This window comes from Thamnophis elegans, chromosome 15 (assembly GCF_009769535.1).
Source record: "Thamnophis elegans isolate rThaEle1 chromosome 15, rThaEle1.pri, whole genome shotgun sequence".
Classification (NCBI taxonomy): Eukaryota; Metazoa; Chordata; class Lepidosauria; order Squamata; family Colubridae; genus Thamnophis; species Thamnophis elegans.
Genome location: NC_045555.1, coordinates 13,895,278 through 13,916,342, shown reverse-complemented (window position 1 = coordinate 13,916,342; position 21,065 = coordinate 13,895,278). Strand labels below are relative to the sequence as shown.

The 21,065-nt window shown below is 42.3% G+C and overlaps 1 protein-coding gene across 2 annotated transcripts; it reads left to right on the top strand.

Moving 5' to 3' along the window:
* Positions 1–14,503: 14,503 nt before the first annotated feature.
* FAM241B (family with sequence similarity 241 member B) lies at positions 14,504–20,336 on the top strand. Of its 2 annotated transcripts, none has more exons than XM_032232345.1 (4): positions 14,504–14,613; positions 15,068–15,150; positions 18,374–18,511; positions 19,336–20,336. In XM_032232345.1, the coding sequence occupies exons 3-4, from the start codon at positions 18,407–18,409 to the stop codon at positions 19,612–19,614; spliced, it is 384 nt and encodes a 127-aa protein (XP_032088236.1). In that variant the 5' UTR covers positions 14,504–14,613; positions 15,068–15,150; positions 18,374–18,406; the 3' UTR covers positions 19,615–20,336. The 2 variants fall into 2 exon arrangements, with proteins under 2 accessions (XP_032088236.1, XP_032088237.1); XM_032232346.1 differs by lacking the exon at positions 14,504–14,613 and adding an exon at positions 14,791–14,991.
* The last annotated feature ends 729 nt before the right edge of the window (positions 20,337–21,065 follow it).

The following is a 21,065-nucleotide window of genomic DNA, read 5'->3' as shown; positions in this document are numbered from 1 at the left end:
GCACTCTGCAGGCCTCCCAAACATTCTGCATGCCTCATTTTTTGTGAAAAACAGGCATGCAGAGTTTGTGAGGCCTGCAAAGTGCTCCTGGGGGTTGGGGGGGGAGATGAGCAAAATGGGCCTGTTTTTTTGGCCAAAGCATAGGCTTTGGGAGGCTTGTGGAGTACTCCTGGGGGCTGTGAGGTGGGGGCAAAATGAGCAAAAAAACGCCCGTTTTTCACTCGTTTTTGCCCTCCCCAGCCTCCAGGAGCACTTTGAGGGCCTCCCAAACCCTCTGCATGTCCATTTTTGTGAAGGAGGCGGGGTTTCAGGAAGCCAAAAATGCTGTGTTCAGTGTATAAGATGCACCCAGCTTTTCAGCCTCTTTTTTTGGGGGAAAAAGGTTCGTCTTATACTCTGAAAAATATGGTATGTCCTAAGGGGTCCTACTAAAATTAGAATCAGTGAGACATGTCAGGCAGCCCTGATGTATATGGGTTTTTCCAGATCATTCTGTTAATAGGGGCTCTAATTTTTGTATTGAAGACTGTACTTTATGGCTCAGAATTGAGGGAACACTAAAAACAGGCAAGACTACAAAGAACAAATTGGTGAATTCCTTTGCATGAAATTGGTTGATTATTGATTGTTTGATTGATGGCATATGCCACCCATCTCACTCTCCAAAGCACTCTTACAATCAAACTATATAACTGAAGAAGAAGCAGAATACAAGTTTTTAGAATACAGCAAGTTATCAAAAAGCAGGCCAAGAAAACCAGTACAAATTTGTTTGTATGTGTGTTCTGACCTTGGCTTCCCAAAAGCATGAAGCTGACTCCTTGTCCAGATAAAACCTCTTTTATTTAGTTTAAAGGGAATTCCTCTCTAGCAAAGTCTCGACCAACAGTCTTTCAAGAGATTTCACAATTGCTGACCTTTATCAGGCTTGGAGAGCTGCCAGGCCAATATCTTCCAAATGCCACTCTGTAGCAGGCAATACTTGGCAAGATGTCAGGAACAGATCTTCACCTGATGAATTGAACTAATTGTCCCCTGCAAACTCCACTCCCCTTTCGCTCCTCTTTATTCCTTATGGGAGGGGCCATTCACCATCCACATGTGGCCTTACTCCCAAGTCGGCCCTTGTTCCTTAACTGTTCCCTTCTCCTGGCAGCTCTGCACATGTGCACACTGGGAACAGGCTCCAGCTGTTCCTCTGCCTCACTGATACCTGACTCCGAAGGCAGCTGATAACTGTCGGAGGGCCCTGGCCCCATCTCTGCCTCCAACACAGGGCCTCCATCAGAGTTTTCCCCAGACTCCAGGACTGGCCTATGTTCCTCCCCAACCTCCTCACTGCCTGAGTCTGCCACCAGCGGGCCACAACACTATGTGCCAATGCAACATTTCTTCTTGCATATATTGATAATCTGATTGGAGGGAGTTTTCTTCCCTACTATGAGTACGGAAGATTTTGGACAGAACAGAGTCTTGAAATCATCCTGTTCTCATATATAACAAAAACTCTCTTCCCTCCAGTGCCCCATTACTTTTTTTAATGCTTATAAAAAGAGCTATTTCAGAGGGTTTTCTCTCTCTCTCAAGAGTACAGTTGTGGTCTCGGTATATCTCGCCATTCTATTTTTGTTCTGTCCCTTCTTTATAATAGAATCCTCTGAATGATCATGAAATTCTCCTCTGCGGGACAAATACACACCTACACACACACACACACACACACACACATTCCAATTCTTCTATTTCCAACCTGTCATTTATATTTTAAAAAACCAATTAGCAGTTTTGCTTGCTTAGCAACAGCAGGTAGAGAGGGGTGAAACATCACGCTTTGGGTTTCCTTCAACCAGGTCAGCAAATAACCTGTTCTCCTAACAAGCCCTCTTTTGCCTGAGTTAGGAGATTAATGGATTAAAACAGGTGTTTTAGGCCAAGAGCTGGAAATACCACTGATAAGGTCTTCGTCCCAAGATATGGTCACATCTGATCAGGCATACCTGGGGAACAGAGCTGTCGTTCAGGAATGGGAAAGGGGAAGACAAAGTGCATGCGTTATCTGTGGCTGGCAACTCTTAGATCAACTCAGCTGACTGCGTTTATACATCTCTCATTTGCTGCCAACCGGGTAGATAATGTCCAGCACAATACTGAGAGAGAACTGAGTCCATGTTAGTCCTGGATCCAAAGAAACTATAGTTTCTAATACTAATACTATAGTATTAGTATTACTAATACTAATACTAATACATACATACATACATACATACATACATACATACATACATACATATATATATATATATATATATATATATATATATATATATATATATTAGATTTTTACAACCCCTGGTAAGCCCCAATTATGGGAGGAAGCTAACTGCTTCCATCATCTGTCAATCGGCTCGTCACAAGAGTCCATCACGACAGAAACCCAATATTTTTACTGTTGCCTTTGTTATATTTGTGTTTTTTTTATTTGTGCTGATAAGTCTCCCTTTATTTATTTATCAGCACAAATAAAAAAAACACACACACACATACATACATACATACATACATACATTTATTTATTTCAAAGAATGAGAAAGCAAAGCATTGTGAAAAAGAGGGCCAACTTCAGGAGTCCAGCTGAGAATCTGAAACTAGGATTAGCCAATCTGGGCTGTAAAAATCTACCTGAATGCTAGATTGGAGCAGGATCATGGAGAAAATGCTAACACTTTGTTGGCATCTAATAGCCATCTGGGTTTTTGAAGCGCAGGTGTTATGATAATTGCTCAGTTCTTCACTTGTTTCCATTCACTGGACACCAGTAACTGCTTCTCTGTGTTCTTCTAAGCTTTTTCTTGGTTAATGAGCAATTAATCTCATTACTATTGCTACTACGGCATAATGTCACTTATTGGCTGTCTTTTAAAAATACTTTCTATGTTTTTCAAGCATCAGGATTTTCTTCAATGACACTTGTCTCTCCATTCTATGTACAAAATATTTCAGCTTCAGCTTCATTATTCTTGCGATCAGTCTTGTTTGACTTTTTTTTCTAAACTGAATTATTTTTTTCTTTAAATCCAAGGTATTCACAACCAATTTCTCCAGTAACCACATTTCAAAGGCTTTATCAGTCAGCCTTTTGGATGGTCCAGTTTTTATAGCCATGTGTCCCCTTCATGGCCAACATACTTCTTGTTGTTGGTTTGTTATGTAGTTTAAACTTTTTCTTAGACTTGTCATGGTCTTTCTCCCAAGTAGAGGATGTGTCTATTTCATGGCTACAATCATTATCTCTAGGCATTTGGAGCCTTTTGTGGTTGTTAGTTGCGACCCATGGGCAATGTTCCTCCAGTCCTTCCTGTCTTCTACCATCCTCTGGAGTTCATTCAAGCTCATGCCTAGTGCTTCAGTGACTCCAGCCAGCCACCTCATTCTCTGTCGTCCCCTTCTTCTTTTGCCCTCAATCTTTCCCAGCATTAGGCTCCTGCCAATTACCTCCTCACGACCGATTAGATCACACAGATTAGGCCTCCTCCGAGTTCCATCTGCCAGCCAGTGCCGATTGGCAACTACGCGGAGGAGAGCCTTTTCAGTAGTAGCTCCGACCCTTTGGAACGATCTCCCCATGGAGATTCGTACCCTCACCACCCTCCAGACCTTCTGCACAGCCCTTAAGATCTGGCTATCCCGCCAGGCCTGGGGTTAAAGATTAGGATCCGTCCCCACCCGAATGATGAATGAATGTTGCTTCTATTTTTTAATTGTGTACTGTCTGTACATGTCATTACGTGTATCCCCTCCCTATAGGTTGTAAGCCGCCCTGAGTCCCCTCAGGGAAAAGGGCGGCCTATAAATAAAAGCAATCTAAATCTAAATCTAAATCTTCTCTAGTGAGTCCTTCCTTCTCATTAGGTGGCCAAAATATTTGAGTTTCCTCTTCAGGATCTGGTCTTCTAAAGAGCACTCAGGGTTGATCTCCTCTATGACTGACTGGTTGAATTGCCTTATTTCAACTTCTCTATTACAATAGGTAGTAGCGAGCATTTGCACTCAATTCTCTCACCTTAGCAGAGCTTTCTTAAGTTTTCCAGCCTTCAATATGGCATCATCTGTATATCTGAAGCCTTTGATGGGACTCAGTGATCAAATTTTATACGTCACTTTTTTTGGGTGCCATATTGAGAATATGGAATGGATATAGCTCTGGGAACAAGAAGCCTTTTATGGACCAGAAAAAACAAGCAAACACAAAAGTAGTATTCTGAAATACTAGAATTTTGTCAAGGGAAATGTAAAATAAAATCAAGACAATAACTGGTTAGAATTGTGTACAAATGATAAACATATAATAGCTAAACTTTTACTGAAATTTGAAAGAAGTGAATGAATGCATGATCAAGTAGACTAAACAGTTTAGTTTATACAGATAATCCTCAATTTATGGCTTTGTTTAGCGACAGTTCGAAGTTACAATAGTTAGTGTCAGGTTGACTGGTTGGAATTTTTGGTTTGGACATTCACTATCCCAGGTGTGATGTCATGTCATGTCAGTCTTTCCATCCGTCCCTCCATCCTTCCCACCCTCCCTCCAACCAACCAACCAACCAACCAACCAACCAACCAACCAACCAACCAACCAACCAACCAACCAACCAACATGGATTTTCCTATAACTATTGTGCTACCATGTTTCCCTGAAAATAAGACAGGGTCTTATTTTCTTTTGACACCCCCCCCTGAAATAAGCAGTTGGCATTATTTTCGGGGAGGTCTTATTATTTTTGAGGTGCAGAAGGTGGCGAGCCTGGTCACCTCATGGCTGCTGTTGTGTTGCAATACATTTGGGGAGGACTTATTTTCGGGGGAGGGCTTATTTTAGCACATGTGCTCAAAAGCCCGATTAGGCTTATTACCTGGGTAGATCTTATTTTCAGGGAAGCAGGGTAGTTACATCAGGGGTGTCCAACCTTGACCATTTTAAGACATGTGGACTTCAACTCCCAGAGTTTCCCAGCCGGCATTCAATTTATAAATTTAGTGGTTGGCCATCTCAACCTGCAACCATTCTGATGTAACGCCAGCCTTCTAAATACAAGGACTGCATAGAGCATTAATGACCTTCTTTCGTGGCCCCTACTTATGGTTGCAGAAGCATAATTTCCCTAAGCTTTTGCCTGGGCTCCAGCAAGGGAGGCACGCATGGCCGAGGCTCCAAGATCTTGGGGCCAGAAGAGCTGCTTCCCCCTCTGAGGCAAACACAGGGCTGACAGTGAGACTTTGCGAGAGCACCCAAGTCTCTTCTGAAAACAGCCGCCTCCCCACCCCACCCCCATCCTGAAAGGCCTGGTGCAAACAAGCCAAGAAAAAGGCCAATTTAGACCTTAATGCGAGGCATACGGCTTGCTGTCTGACCTTGTGGCTTTGGTAATGATTTAACGAGAGATTTGCAAACCTGTCAGATGTGAGCGTGTGTGAGTGTGTGTGTGAGACACAGAAACAGCGGTTCTTGCCTGTGTTTCTCTGTTGCAGGGGAGCTTCAGCAGAGCTCTTTATCATGGCAGGAGTGGGGGAGGCAAAAAGAGTAGCCCTTTTGCTTGTAGTCTCTGTCCTGCTTAGTGTCCCCCCCTCCACCTAGCCTCTCTTCAGCCATCTGCTGTGGCTGGCTGGTTCTATTGATAAAATGACACTCAATAGCTCATCTTCCCCCAACTAGGCCAGGCAACCCCAAGGTTTCGACTACTCTGCCCATTCATAACTCTACTGAGCCTGCTGCCTTAAAAATTTATTGCTACTCCTTTTTTTAAAAAAATAAATAAATAAAACATTCTTCATGTGTTTCTCCTCTTTCTTTCCATTTTAATGGGCTGGCATTTCATCATTGGGCACAATGGCTCGCAAACACTCTTCTCTCTTGGCTAATTCGAAGTCTCCCCCCATCATTTCTCAGAGACACAATTATACCCCTCCCTCTGACTGTACTACCATTTGGACTAAGTTATTGCTTTGAACTTATGGCCTCTCTGTCCTAGTATTATTTTCCTCAATTGCCTTTATGTTTAAATGTTTCGGAGAATTAAACCCAGTTATTCACATCCCTGTAGGCATGTAAGATTTTTTCCCCCCTTTCTCAAAGGACAAATAATCTCTGTATGGAAATTATATTCCATATACCAACCAACCTGCCTTCTATTGAGGACCTGTATACTGCACGAGTCAAAAAGAGGTGTGTGAAAATATCTACAGACCCCTCGCATCCTAGACATAAATTGTTTCAACTTCTACCCTCAAAACGACGTTATAGGGCACTGCACACCAGAACAACTAAACACAAGGACAGTTTCCCCCTGAATGCCATCACTCTGCTAAACAACTAATTCACACAACACTGTTAAACTATTTACTAGGACTGTATTACTATTCTTCTTCTCATCCTTCCTAATATCTATCTTTCCCCACGTATGACTATAACGATGTTGCTTGTATCTTTAAAATTTATATTGTTTTATTTGTTTCCTAGTAGGATTTGATTGTTTATTAGTAACCTATGACTATCACTAAATGTTGTATCTTATGATTCTTGACGAATGTATTCTATTTTATTTTTCTTTATGTACACAGAGAGCATATGCACCAAAGACAAATTCCTTGTGTATCCAATCACACTTGGCCAATAAAGAATTCTATTCTTCATTATCATTAATGATTGTAAGATGTTATGGAAGGAAAAAACAATAAAAAATCTGCTGCCAAAAAAAATAATTCTATTCTATTCTATTCTATTCTATTCTGTTCTGTTCTGTTCTGTTCTGTTCTGTTCTATCCTATCCTATCCTATCCTATCCTATCCTATCCTATCCTATCCTATCCTATCCTATCCTATCCTATTTGGGAATATTCTTGTCTGATAGTATTTTTGGGGGGGGGTTGAACTTATCCATGAGTCTTCTCCAGTTTGTGGCTCTTTAAGTGTGCTGGCTTCAGATGTGAAGCAGATTGAGACAGGTGAGATTTGACATTTCATATAAACAATGGATGCTAATTTTGTTTCTCCACCTGGCCCAATCATAACAGAGGACCTGATGAGAACCAAAGAGAAGCTAAATTCAAAAATGTTGTTGTTTTGGAGCTCCACAGATGTTTGGGAGATAAATTCTGAAAAGTGTCACCTCTCCTTCAATGCCACACCTCAAAGCTTCCTTTACCATTTTGAATGCTCAATTCCAGAGGTGGTATTCAGCAGGTTCTGACCAGTTCTGGAGAACTGGTAGTGGAAAATTTTGAGTAGTTCAGAGAACCGGTAAATACCACCTTTGACTGGCCCCGCCCCCATCTATTCTCTGCCTCCTGAGTCCCAGCTGATTGGGGATTTTGCAGTATCCTTCCCCTGCCACGCCTACCAAGCCACACCCACAGAACCCGTAGTAAAAAAATTTGAATCCCACCACTGCTCCATTCATAGTTAACATGATTCAACATCATTATGTTTTGTATGTTTCTAACTACAGAGTCCAGGCTGCACAAGGTCAATTAAACTCCAATCCCCCACCATAGCCCAATATTATTAGTTTTGTAAAGTAATCCATTGATTATAAACCATGTTCCAACTCTAATATAATCAAATCTCTATGGATTAAAGGCCACCAGAAAGCTGAAAACCCAGGCTCTTCCCTTCACAAGTACTCCATCTGGTAAGACTATCTTCTTCTATGTGCACTTACACCGCATTCCTCTAGGACCACCCCAACTGGCATATACTCCTCCCTTTCCTCTTCCTTCCCCCTGGTAAAGACCTTGTTCATTATATTCCTTCTTCCTGGGGTATGCAAGCTCTCAGACAGATATCCATCATCCTTCTAATCTCTAGTACTTGGGTAGAACCTAATAAAGGTTCCCTAATAAAGGGACATGGTGGCTCAGTGGCTAAGACACTGAGCTTGTCGATCAGAAAGGTTGGCAGTGGCGGTTCGAATCCCTAGTACCGCATAATGGAGTGGGCTCCTGATAACCTAGCAGTTCAAAAGCATGTAAAAATGCAAGTAGAAAATTAGGGATCAGCTTTGGTGGGAAGGTAACAGTGTTCCATGCGCCTTCATCATTTAATCATGCTGGCCACATGACCACGGAGACGTCTTCGGACAGCCCTAGCTCTTCGGCTTCGAAATGGAGATCAGCAACGCCCCCTAGAGTCAGGAAAATATGTGTGAGAGGAACCTTTACCTTTAATAATGACCTTCATCCGGTGGTGGGCTGTAATCGGTTTGGTGATTGCCTAATTTGCTTGCGCGCAGTGTTCAAAATACAGCAATTTGAAGCTCAGCTGCTTACCTTTAAGGCAGTTCCGGTAAGTAGAACAGTGGAGGGGCCGAAATCAGCTGTGCCACATGAATCAGCTGAGCTATAAAGTAGGAAATATAGGACAGGATACGGCAGGGCAGATGGGTCTCTCCCTCCCTCTCTCTCTTAACACAGAGCTGGGCAGAGGAGGTCTACAGTGCTGAAATAATTTCCAGAGGACCAGCAGTCAAGACTGATGTTTCAGACACATCTATAGAGTGTAGTGCAGGGATGAAATCCAGCAGGTTCTGACAGGTTCTGGAGAACGGTAGCGGAAATTTTGAGTAGTTCAGAGAACTGGCAAATGCCACCTCTGGCTGGCCCCAGAGTGGGGTAGGAATGGAGATTTTGCAGTATCCTTTCCCTGGAGTGGGGTGGAAATGGAGATTTTGCAGTATCCTTCCCCTGCCATGCCCACCAAGCCACACCACGCCCACCAAGCCATGCCCACAGAACCAGTAGTAAAAAAAATTGTATTTCACCACTGGTGTTGTGATTAATTGGAATTGAAAGGAGCGTAGAAGAGACTCAGGGAGGAGCCCTTTGCAGGCACTACCCTGGCCATCTAGTTTCTAACCTCCTGACCCTTGTTTGGAATCAAAGTTCATTCACTGGGTTGGAAAAAGGGTCCTCTCTCGCTCCCCCCCCTTTTCTTTTGTGGCCCCTCTCCCGCTGCTCTTCATGGAGGAACTCTTGTTCCGAGCTTCCCGAAAAGGAGTGTTCAATTAGCTCAGTCAATCGTCAGGAGAAGAAAAGGAGGCACAATGTGTGGGCTACATTCAGTCCTGCAGTGGCTTTGAAGGCACAATTTGCTCAGCCTGGGCAGAACCCAAACAGATGCTAATTCACCTGCAGTGCGAGCAGGCCGAGTCAATGCTGGTCTCCAAGGCAGTGGATGGTTGATCAGGTTTGTCTGAATTGACAGAAGGACTAAAAGGAGAACTCTCTCTCTCTCTGTATGTGTGTGTGTGTGTAAGAGAGAGAGAGAGAGAGACAGGGAGAGAGAGAGAAAGAGAATGAATGAATTCAATTCACTTCTCTGCCTTCACTTTCTCTTATCTTTTTCTCTCTCTCTTTGTTTCTCTTCATCTGAAGTGACGATAGAGTTACTCTTCATTTTCACTCTTTCGCGAGGAGAGACAAAAGCAGAAGCAGTTGGAGAATTTTTGTGTGTAGAAACTCCTACGAGGAAATACTTTGGAATAAAACCTAGGTTACTGCTCAGATTATTGCTACTGGACTCTCGTCTAGAGAGATGTGCTGGTAACTGCTAACTCAACAAGTAGAAGGCTTGGGGAAACAATTCTACATTTGTATAAGAAGGAACTAGTCCTTGCTGGGAGTCAGGTAGGCATACCGATTCTCCATTGAAGCTCTAAAGTAGTATGGGACCAGAACAATTTTATCAGCTCATTGATTCGCAGGAGAGAATGAAGGCCCTTGTGGAAAAGAGATCTGGGTGTGATAGAAGTATCACACTTTGATACTTTGATCACATGCTTTTGGTTACAATTCTGACATTTTTTTTTGAAATCCCTATCCTTCCCCCTTGATGCTCCTGTATCTGAAATGTCTCTGTAATTGGCGTTGGGACTATGCTGTGAAGAACATCTCTAAGAACATAGAATAACAGGTTTGGAAGGGAACTTGGGAGTTTTCCAGTCCACTCCCCTGCTCAAGCAGGAGACCCTAGACCAGGGGTTGGCAACCTGCAACTCTGGAGCTGCATGTGGCTCTTTCATCCCTCTGCTGCGGCTCCCTGTCGTCAGTCAGTTCCACAATTGATAGGGCTTTCGGTGAGGACAGGTAGAGGAAAAAGGATGCCATACTAGGAGGAGACTCTATACGGGGGGAACTAGACATCCAGTTGGCTCCAGAATTGAACAGAGGGCTTCTGGTTAGGACTTTTGTGGCTCTTTGAGTATTTAAGATTGCCGACCCCTGCCCTATACCATTTCAGACAAATGGCTGTCCAATCTCTTCTTAAAAATCTCCAATGTTCGACCACCCACAACTTCTGGAGGCAAGTCGTTCCACTGATTAATTGTTTTCACAGTCAGGAAATTTCTCCTTAGTTTCAGATTGGACCTCTCCTTGATAAGTTTCCATCCACTGCCTCTTGTCCTGCTCTCAGGTGCTTTGGAGTGTAGGTTGACCATCTCTTCCCTGTGGGAGCCCCTCAAATATTGGAGGACTGCTATCAAGAAACTTGTTAACAAAGTAGGAATGCTAAACCCAACTCTTAAAAAATGGAAGCAACTACAAAAACAATAACAAAAATGTCCATCATTAATGCTCCCGGAGCTTTTGAATTAGCTGGATTAAAAAAAAACCCAGCATAATTAAAATATAATAGTATAAAAAGTTTTAAACTACTAGATTGATAATTATTAAAATGATTTAACAACTAAACATTCTCAAAATCATCATCACAGTGAATTGACTTGAATATAATTCAACCGCTGAGAAAACCAGTGGTCCCAATTTTCATTTTAATAGCTATCAGCACAAAAATCTGGGGGAGAGAAATGGACAAGTTAAAATATTGGTCTCAAACTACTAATAAAGCACATTAAAGCTTTAAGGAAAAAAAACTGGAGCTTTAACAGATATCTACTACTATCAAAATTATGTATGGTAAACAGTTCTGAAATAGGTATCAAGTAACAAGATGACAGATCTTAACTTTTGAAAAGCACAAATAATTATAGATTTTATCCCCACCCTCACCCCAATTTGGCTACTCTAAAATACATAGACTTATCAAGACTTTTTACATACCTGTCCTAACCACATTAGGAACTTTGGCACAGCTACAGTAAGCTACAGCGCAGCTAAATATATTGTGGGGCTGAGAGGTTATTTAATCAAAAGTGTGCAGTTTGTCTAAATCATGTTTCATTTGTTCCCCAAAATGAAATGTGAATTTACATTTATCACTTGAGAAATCACCTCAGAAATCACTGCCTTAAGAAAAGAGCATAGTTGAACTGCCTATGCCAGAATTGTTAATGATATTTCAGGTTTTCCAGTTTATAGAAGAATACTGTTCCATGGAATATCATTCAGCCCTTAAATAGTTGCAGGATTTTATGTGAACAGGTGCTGAATTTCTAGACAGATAAAGAACGGGTGTCTGAGCAGTTACTACAATGGTTTTAGTTATTAGTCTTCGGTGGCAACGAAAAGCTTTGATTTGTGATTCCCTGTTTGCGGTTCTAATATGTACCGAAGGAACTTCCGTTCAGGGATTCTTCTAAAAGCCTGACCTTTGACATCTTTCTAGCTTTAATCCAGTGTGGATAGTGGACAGTCTCCACCCGACACTGCTTCCCCCTCTGCCAGAACTTTGCCCACATTGTATCTGCCCGGTATACCATAACTGGGGGTCCCTTCCCAGACTGGCTTGGAAGAGCCGTTCCCCGCCTCGTCTCTGTCCCGTCAGGCACTCTTCCACTTGAACGGCCTATTAGGGAGTCTCTTTGTGGTGTAATTGGATTTATCCCCTTGTTCGTTGCCAATGAAAATGTCATTTAGCTAGAGGGAGGTGCCCATTCATCTCCAATTAAATTCAGTCATGTCTTGTGGGGCGGGGGGGAGTGTGACACTATTCAGGCCGCAACAAGCAGCTGCGACTGGAGCTGCCGAGGAAAATATGCTAAGCAAAAACTCACTTCATTCCTGGCAAATTAGGCGGCCTTAAACCAGTTATTTCTCAACCTGGTTGGCTTGAAGATGCTTGGACTTCAATCCCCAGAATTTCCCGGTCAGTAACACTGGCTGGGGAATTCTGGGAGTTGAACTCCACATATTTTGAAGGCAACAAGGTTGGGAAATGCTGCTTTAATTTGTTGGACCTTACAATTCGGAGGGTAAGAGGACTGTTTGCTGTATTTGCTATAGGGGACTCCTAATTGAGCGAATGTTTTTCAGATCCTGATCATCATCCAGTAGCCCCTGAGTTTATATCTCACTTTTGCAGTGGTTCCCTTTAAGACATATTGGAAGAAATATCCATCTGGTTCAGTTCCAAGCTGGGAGAAACCCATTGGAGGCTGATTGGAAAGAAAGGCTCCATTTATTGGCCCCTCCTGACCCAAATGCCCAAGCCAATCTGTGCTTGCTTTGCCTACCAGGAAGATAAACTTTGTGCCGTTCCCTTTAATTCCCTGCCAAAAGACAAACTTGTTTGCCCTCGAAACAGATTTAACAGATTAACAGAGTTGGAAGGGACCTTATAGGTCAGTGATGGCTAACCTTTTTGCCATCACGTGCCAAAACTGGGGGGAGCGCTGGGTTGGTGGGTGGGTTGTGCGCACATGGGCATACACCCATAATTCTATGTGCCTGCCCCCCACACATGTGCACGTGGCTCCCCGTGCTTTCCCCACTTTTGGCACACGATGGCACGGTGGGTCCATTTTTCGCCTTCCCCACGCTCCAGACACCTTTCTAGGAGCCTGGGGAGGGCAAAAACAGCCTCCATCCTGGAGGTGAAAACAGCCTGTTTCCTGACTTCTGGTGGGCCCAGAAAGCCCGACAATCAGCTGGCTGGTACGCACACGTGCACCAGAGCTAAGCTCATGTGCCCACCAATATGGCTTCTGCGTGCCACCTGTGACACATGTGCCATAGGCTCGCCATCACGGTTATAGGTCATCTAGTCCAACCCCCATCCCAAGCAGGAGACCGCAAACCTGCTATGAATGGCAGAGGCGACGCCAAGCAAGGCAGCAGCTCTGGTCCAGGGTGGTGGTGCGAGACAACATTTGCACCCGACAAGCGGTCCGCTTCAGCTGCAAGATTGCTGGCTTTGCAAAACAGGGCTTGACCAGGCTCACTTTGCAACTTGCAATTGCCTCTTCCCGTCTCCCCAATTTTCTAGCCTAGCCTATATATATCACTGTAATGCTCAGGAAGACTCCACGCCCAATTCAGATCTGATCTTTTTGAGCTTGGCTAAAGCGGGCTCAGAGGTGGGTTGCTCCCGGTTTGACCGAACCAGTAGTGGTGGCGGTGGGAGGCTCTGTCCACCCACCCGGACACTTCTGCGCATGCACAGAAGCATCGCGAGAGCGCACACACAAGTGAACTGGTAGTAAAACCAGTACAAACCCACCACTGAGCGGGCTCGAGTTTGCTTGGTGCTGTCACCTGCCTGCTGTCACAGAAGTGAAAGCACAACACATGCAGAAATTTTTAAAAAAAGAAATAAGTCTTCAAGAAGGCGGGATAAAAGTCAGATTAAAAAAATCACTCAAAAATGGGATCCTTAAAAGAGCAAGAGAGGATGGATAATCGGGAAAAAGTCAATAGAAGAGAGGCATAATAATAGGGTAAATATTAGTAAATATATATAATAAGGTAGATCAGTAGATGGGAATGTGAAGTAGACAATTTAATAACATAATTCATTTTGAATGTCATTTAAATAATGTTGGGAATTTAAAATGTTAGGGATTGGGGAAGATGAATTTGTGAGATATTTTGGAGGAGGAAGAAATAGGGTAAACAACTGGAGAAACTGTAAAAAGAAGAAATAAAGGCATGCAGTGATGTTAACTATGTGTAAAAAATTGAATAAGAAATGATAAAGAACTATGTAAAGAGAGTAATATTGTTGAAGTGGGAATAGCAAAGATCTGGTGATAAATGATTACTTTGCTAAGATTAATTAACAGTAATTAGTTGAAGACAAAAAAAGGTGTTTAGCAATGATATGCAAGACTAAATGAATTGAGGGGAAAAGACAAAGGATTATATAAAAGAGATGAATATTGATAAAAGGGGAAAGATGAGAATATATTGAAATTATGATTATAAAGATGTGACCTGGTCAACACTCTGTCCATAAAGTATGTATGTTGGAAAAAAGAAAAAAAATTGCAAAATCCCCTCCTCCCTCAGCCATTATTTTAACCCAGACATCTTGTTGTTATTGTTATTGTTGCTGTTAGAAAATGCCATTTCCATTGCCTTTCCGTCTCTGCCCGCTCAGGAATCAGAATTTCTCTGATGCATCGGCTTGCTATGCAAACATGTAATTAGCCTTGGCGCCTGAAGAGGGAGCTAATTCTACAATTCCTCCCGGCAGGGCCAACCTCTCTCTCTCTCTCTCTCTCTCTCATGCTTCCCTTCTCTTTGAACAATGTCCGGTGATGACATCCTTTGGAAGTCGCCTGGACAAGTCAGCAGGAGGGGGGAAGGCTGACGTCATCAAAAGGAGCCCGCACAGATAGAGGGAGTGAAGGGGAGAGAGAGAGAGAGAGAGAGAGGCAAGTGGTGAGTGGGATCGTTGGGGAGGGGGGAATTGCGACCCCATTCGTACAAATCAATTTATCAGCCTTGAAACCAACGCGGGGCAAATTTGTTGGGATGTAGCATAGAACAGGGATCTCCAACCCTGGCTGCTTTAAGCCTGGAGGACTTCCAACTCCCAGAATTCCCTGGCTGGGGAATTCTGGGAGTTGAAGTCCTCCAGGCTTAAAGTTGCCAAGGTTGGAGAGGCCTGGCATAGATTGAACGGCCGGATTTCCCACTCCCTCCCTGAATTTGCTGGCATTTGGGAAAGGGTTAATCCGGGTCCCAGACATACTCTTGAAGCTAACCAGACAGAAATCGTGCCTCTGACCATGTACAGAGTCTTCATTCCAGGCCAGGGTGAGGATTCCTTGAGCTTTACTTTATCCCTTCTGTTGAGACCAAGTCGAGTTACTGTATGTGTCTTGTTTTCTAGGATTGAAGCCTTGGCATCAGGAATAATTGCGACATCTTTGCTGTTTGCTGATCCTTTCTACTGTTGCTGGGTGCCTATTATTGGTATATGCATTTTGAGTATTCATATATATGTGGGTGCCGAGTGTATCTTTTAGCATAAATAGTTGGTTCTGCTGAAATAGGAACTTATGATTTTGTGGGTTAATGCTTCATATGGTCTGTGCTGGGGAGGAAAGCTATGGCAAATCTAGACAGCATACTAAAAAGCAGAGACATCACCCTGCCAACAAAAGTGCATCAAGTCAAGGCTATGGTTTTCCCAGTTGCAATGTATGGCTGTGAAAGTTGGATCATAAGGAGCGCCAAAGAATGGAGGCCTTTGAACTATGGTGCTGGAGAAGACTCCTGCGAATCCCTTGGACTGCAAGACGATCAAAGTGGTCAGTCCTAGAGGAGATCAACCCTGGCTGCTCTTTAGAAGGCCAGATCCTGAAGATGAGACTCAAATACTTTGGCCACTAATGAAAAGGAAGGATTCACTGGAGAAGAGCCTCATGCTGGGAAAGATTGAGGGCAAAAGAAGAAGGGGACGATAGAGAAGGAAGTGGCTGGATGGAGTCACTAAAGCAGTAAGCTTGAGCTTAAACGGATTCCAGAGAATGGTAGAGGACAGGAAGGCCTGGAGGAACATGGTCCATGGTGTCGCAACATGACTTCGCAACTAACAACAATTGTCTGCTTGTTTGCTTATTTTTAAATATTTCTCAAAAGAACATTATATATAGTCCATTCTTGAGGTAGAAATAGACTCAAGCGGGTCTCATTGCACTGAGCTATGAGGGGTATCTTGCATCTCATCAATATTGCTTTTCATTCATATATTTTCCAGATTTGCATTTAACACCAAATTAGGATGAGGGGAAATTCTTTGTAGATACGGCTGCGGGAATCTTGGGAATCCTATTTTCTTCCTAGGAATAAGAGAAAGACAAGTTTCTTTCTAGATCTAAGAACATTTTTAGCTGGACCCATTTGTTGACTAAGTAGTTACGTTAAGCAATTGTGTATTCTTACCTCAGCTGCTATGTTTAAATTTTGTTCTGTTTTTCAATCATGTCATATATTTGAAATGGGTGACCAAAATGCCTCAATAATATATTTATTACCTGTTTTTAGCTCTATTGTACGTCATCCCGAGTTGCTTATTTGTGAGATGGGCAGCTGCATAAATTGGTTTAATAAATAAAATAAAACATACATTAAATAAGTGAGATCCATCTCCATACTCCTGGCCTGCTGGAAAAGTTGGAAAACATGGCTCTGTCACTAGATCTGGAGCTCTGACACGGGTCTGCTGCATTGATGGTGGCTGACTAGGTCATCTTGGGTTTTACCTTTTCAACAATTTCAATTGTTTTGTAATACTTTTTAGCATATTGTAAGTCTCCCAGAGTTGCTGTATCAGTGAGAGAGGGGGCATAATTTTTCCCCCCTGTAGAATATTGTAATTTTATTTTAAACCAATTGAACATATCACATTGAAGGAGTATATGAATCAATATTGGCTATTTGCTTTTATTATGAATTGCTTATGTTACTATATAATTGTTACTGATCAAACCAATATATGCTGTTTGCTTCTGATATGATACTGCTAGAAATCATTTATTAAGAATTAGGCTTTGTTATTGGCTTCTGCTTATATTATTGTATACTGTCAGAAATTAGTTGTTTTCTAGCCTAGCAAATTGGAACCTTAATACTGGATGGCATTACTGCAAATGTTATCTCATTGCTGCGTCTCACTTCTATTCTTGGCTTCAAAGCTAGGCACATCCTTGAAAACATAGAAGAAATTATTACATGGGAATATCAGGCTGCGTAGATAAAGGAACCAAACTAGGGAGTTTTCCTGGCTCATAAATCCTTAAAGCATTTTGCCGAAAAACAACTTGGCAAAGGGGGGCTTCCACCCTCTACACAAGGCTATAGGAATCCTCCACAGATAAGGTAGACAGAGACAGGAGCTTGAACAAAAGAACGCTTTAAAGATCACATTGGTAAGGAATCTTGGTCTCTGATTGGATAAACTTTGTTTCTATCTGCCTAAAATGTATATACTCTGAGCCATTCTTGCGGGTGGTGGCTATTCCTTACATGCATTTGGATATAGTTTTGTCACCCAGCTTTTGCTATGGCCATAAATAAAAGCTGATATTTTTTGCAAGCCTCATTTTGAGTCTCACTCTCTTTGGCATTTCAGTGGCTCGGGGAAACTGCTGGAACCTTACAATATGATTCTTTTTTAAAATGTAGATCTTGGCTATTGTGCAACAGATATTTTCCCTGAGCCAGGAAGGAAATATCTTTTCTAAAGATGGTGCCCGTTTTGACATTTTAAAAACCAACGGCATTTTGTTTACAAGGAAAAATATTTCGTGAAGTTTTAGTATTAATACCTCTGCAGATTTACTTGACTTTAAAATGTAATCAAGTAAGATACTGAACTGGAAAGTGGTTCTAACTGAGAGAATAGGAGGTGGCATTTCTGTTCTCTGTCTCAGATGAGAGTATGGAGCATACATACTGTACAAGTAACCCAGTGCACAAAAGAACATAGTTGCCATAGAATGTGACAAAGAACATATTTTGTTGTATTTTTCTTGTTGTTTGTATTTTCAGCCATCACTCTTACTTTTTTATGTGAATTATTTCAAAAGTTCCTGAATGCAGTGGAAAAATATTTCAATGAATTGTAGAACATTGTAAGAAAATTGCTAATGCATAGTAGTTCTATGCATGTGAAGAAGTGGAATGTTAGAATTGGTTCCACCACAAAACCGTGTTCGACTAAAGCGCGCTCGATGAAACCGCGTAGCTGACGTCATCACAGGGCGACAACAGCGCGGAGACAGAAGCATGCTGTAAACGCTAAACCTAAAATTAACCCCTAAACCTAATCCTAAACCTAAACCTAAACCTAACCTTTAACCTAACCCTAAAGCTAACCCTAACCCTAACCCTTACCTTAACTTGAATCGGCTTGCTTTCAAAGCACTATTTAAAGCGCCCTTCTTTCTCCGCGCTCGCTGTTGTCGCCCTGTTGATGACATCAGCGACACGGTTTAATCGGGCGCTCTTTAGTCGAGCGCGGTTTTGTCGTGCCACGGTTAGAATTCTCATGTATTAGCTATTGTGATTGTGTAACAAATGTTTTACTGCTAGAATTATGTATAATGTTGGTGTATTCATCTTATTTGGGTCTCTATTCCCCAGGGAACTGGTAATCATATTAAAAAAAAAATCTTTCCACTGTAAATTACAGGTGTGACAAAGCGAACACGAGACTGCTATAAGGATGGTGCGAATTTTGGCCAATGGAGATATTGTGCAAGATGATGACCCACGAGTACGACAGACCACTCAGAATAGGGAGAACTCGTCTCGACTCTTGAGGAATGGTGTATGTATGATGGTTTGCGTAGAATTGTTCAGTAAACATTTTTGTCCTAGCACTTTGGAAATTTGAAAAAGATGTAGGGTATTTTTCGGAGGATAAGACGCTCTGGAGTATAAGACACATCTTAGTTTTTGGGGAGGAAAATAATAAGAAGAAAAATTCTGCCTCTGCCTACCAGCATCCATGGTATTCAGCTGACACATGGTAACAAGGTCAGCCAATAGGCATGACAACTAAGTCAGCCAATGAGGGCTATTTAGACTCTGAAATTTGCCGTGTGAGCAACAAGGAGACAGGAAGGAGCCTAGCTTAGCTGAGAATTGAAAGTGAAACTGCTTGTGTTTTGCTTGTATTTACTGCTACCTTGGAAAACCTGCTTTTGGTATTGCATTGTATATTATTATGATTTTGAATCCTGCTGAATCAGTTACTGTGCTTTCTGAATGTGATTGCTGCTACAAACTCTGACCAGCCAAGTCAGCTTCAGCATTTATTGCAGCCTGATTCAGCACAGCTGATTGCCAGGTGGATTGGACTGTTGGAATACCTGCAATCAGCTGTTCCAGGCTGCAGGGATTGCCACAGACCATCCATGCCTCACGGTTTTGGCCTCTGGTGGGGATGGGGTTACATTCGTTGCACCCACATTTTGACCCTCTTTTGGGGGGAAAAAGATGCATCTTATACGTTACGTATATTTTATACATGACGTACGGTAAGCGAAACTACGAAGGTATCATCTGTAGCTTTTTAAAGTATGGGCACCTTTTCTGTGTCTCGAAAGGTAGCTCCTTGTGCTTCTTCACTTCCTTGTGTTTGCTCAACAGGGTTTTTTCAACACAAACTCCAACACCGGCCCTAACCCTCCACAGCACTACCAGCAGCAACAGCAACAGCGGCAGAATGCAAGGCCCGGGGAACGTTCACCGTTTTCAGACATCAATCAGCAGCTGGTGAACATGGGTTTCCCCACTTGGCACCTTGGCAACCAGGTGGTGGAACCGGTGATGTCCATCTTGCTGCTCTTCCTGCTAATGATGGTGGGCGTGCGGGGCCTGCTCTTGGTGGGCCTCGTTTATGTCATCTCCCACCTCAGCCAGCGATGACACGAACTTCTGCCCGGACTGCCGTTTGCCTGAGTGATTCAGAGCCAAATATTTTTGCCCGGTGTACAAGCGTGGGTTAGAGAGAGTGTGTATGTCTATATATGTGCGTGTTTGAAACAAATTCTCCTTGCTCAAGAACTTTCGTGAATGGTGTTTTCAAGAGACCGAATTAAGCAACTTGGAGTATGAGCTAATGAGGATATCTCTCCTTTTCTTTCCTTCTTTCGCTTGAAATGAGCCATTTTTTTTTCATTCATCCCATGATATTCTTGTAGGAATTACACCTTTTTTTATATTTTTGCTGTGGGTACCATCTCACGGTTATCAAGGGAACTTCATTTAGGATTTTCTTCCTTAAGACCAGAGATGATAGCTCAGGCTCTGATTTAAAAGTAGGCAGTTGGGAAATCATGCCTTCCATATAGGTGGGAGAACTGAAAAGTCCTACAGAGAGAGAGAGAGGCCCAGGGTAATATACAAAAGTAGGCCTTGGGACTTGGCTAGTTCACATTGTTGGAATCCCTTCCTCTTTGACCTATGGACTTTGGTTGTGTGAAATGGGCATTGGGTTGTGGTTAGCCAGTGTTCGTGAAGAAGGGCCATTTTGTGGAACTTTGATCAGGGAGACGGTCATGTTGAGATCACTGCATTTTTATAAATCGAGCCTTTTGGTGTATAATATTCAAAGGTGACTCCTCAGGTGTTTATCTGGAGGCCATTCTTTTATAATATTAAATAAAGAATACAAATGCAGTGTATGTATGTGTTGGTCTTGGGGTGTTACTGAATGAGACTGCAATTTATGTGTGTAAAATGATACTTGTTGTTGCTTCAAGTAAGCAGAATTAGTGGGACAGCAAACATCCATGTGTAACCTGATGAAACAGTGCCCCCAAATGCTTTCTCTGCTAGTATTGGCTGCCTCCTAAAATAGTGGAGGAACTGTGTCAAAGCAAAGAGAAAATTATTTGTAAAACCATAATCAAGAGACAATTCCAATTACAAACTGTTTTTCCTCTCTTTATATTTCCTTTCTTAGCAGAGTATAGTTGCATTTCTTTTTTGGTTCATTTTGGCCTATTCGCAGGCTTGAGAAAGAAATAAAAAACATCTCTACCTGCTTCAGCTCAATGCTTATTTTGTAAATTCAGGGTGACCTGCAATATATTTAAAGCTAAAACTTAAAAAATAAATCTATAGCTCTTGGTTTCGTTATAAAGCAGAAATGCAAAAGTTTGAAACGGAGACATTGGATGTCTAGTCTAATTACACTATATTTCTCTTCTATCTTGGTCAGGCCTTAACTTCGAGTGCTGGTACCTTTAATGGGGGTTCATCCAAAATCTGGGACCCATGAATCCTGTGGGACTGAAATTTGGCAAATTTTATAATACACTAGCTGATAACCCGACATTGTCCGGGTATTTATTTATAGGGGGAAAATGTCCGGA

Coding starts and splice junctions, on each gene's coding strand:
- FAM241B (XM_032232345.1), top strand. CDS start 18,407: ATGGTGCGAATTTTGGCCAATGGAGATATTGTGCAAGATGATGACCCA. Junction 18,512..19,335: donor CTCGACTCTTGAGGAATGGT/GTATGTATGATG, acceptor TTTGCTCAACAG/GGTTTTTTCAACACAAACTC.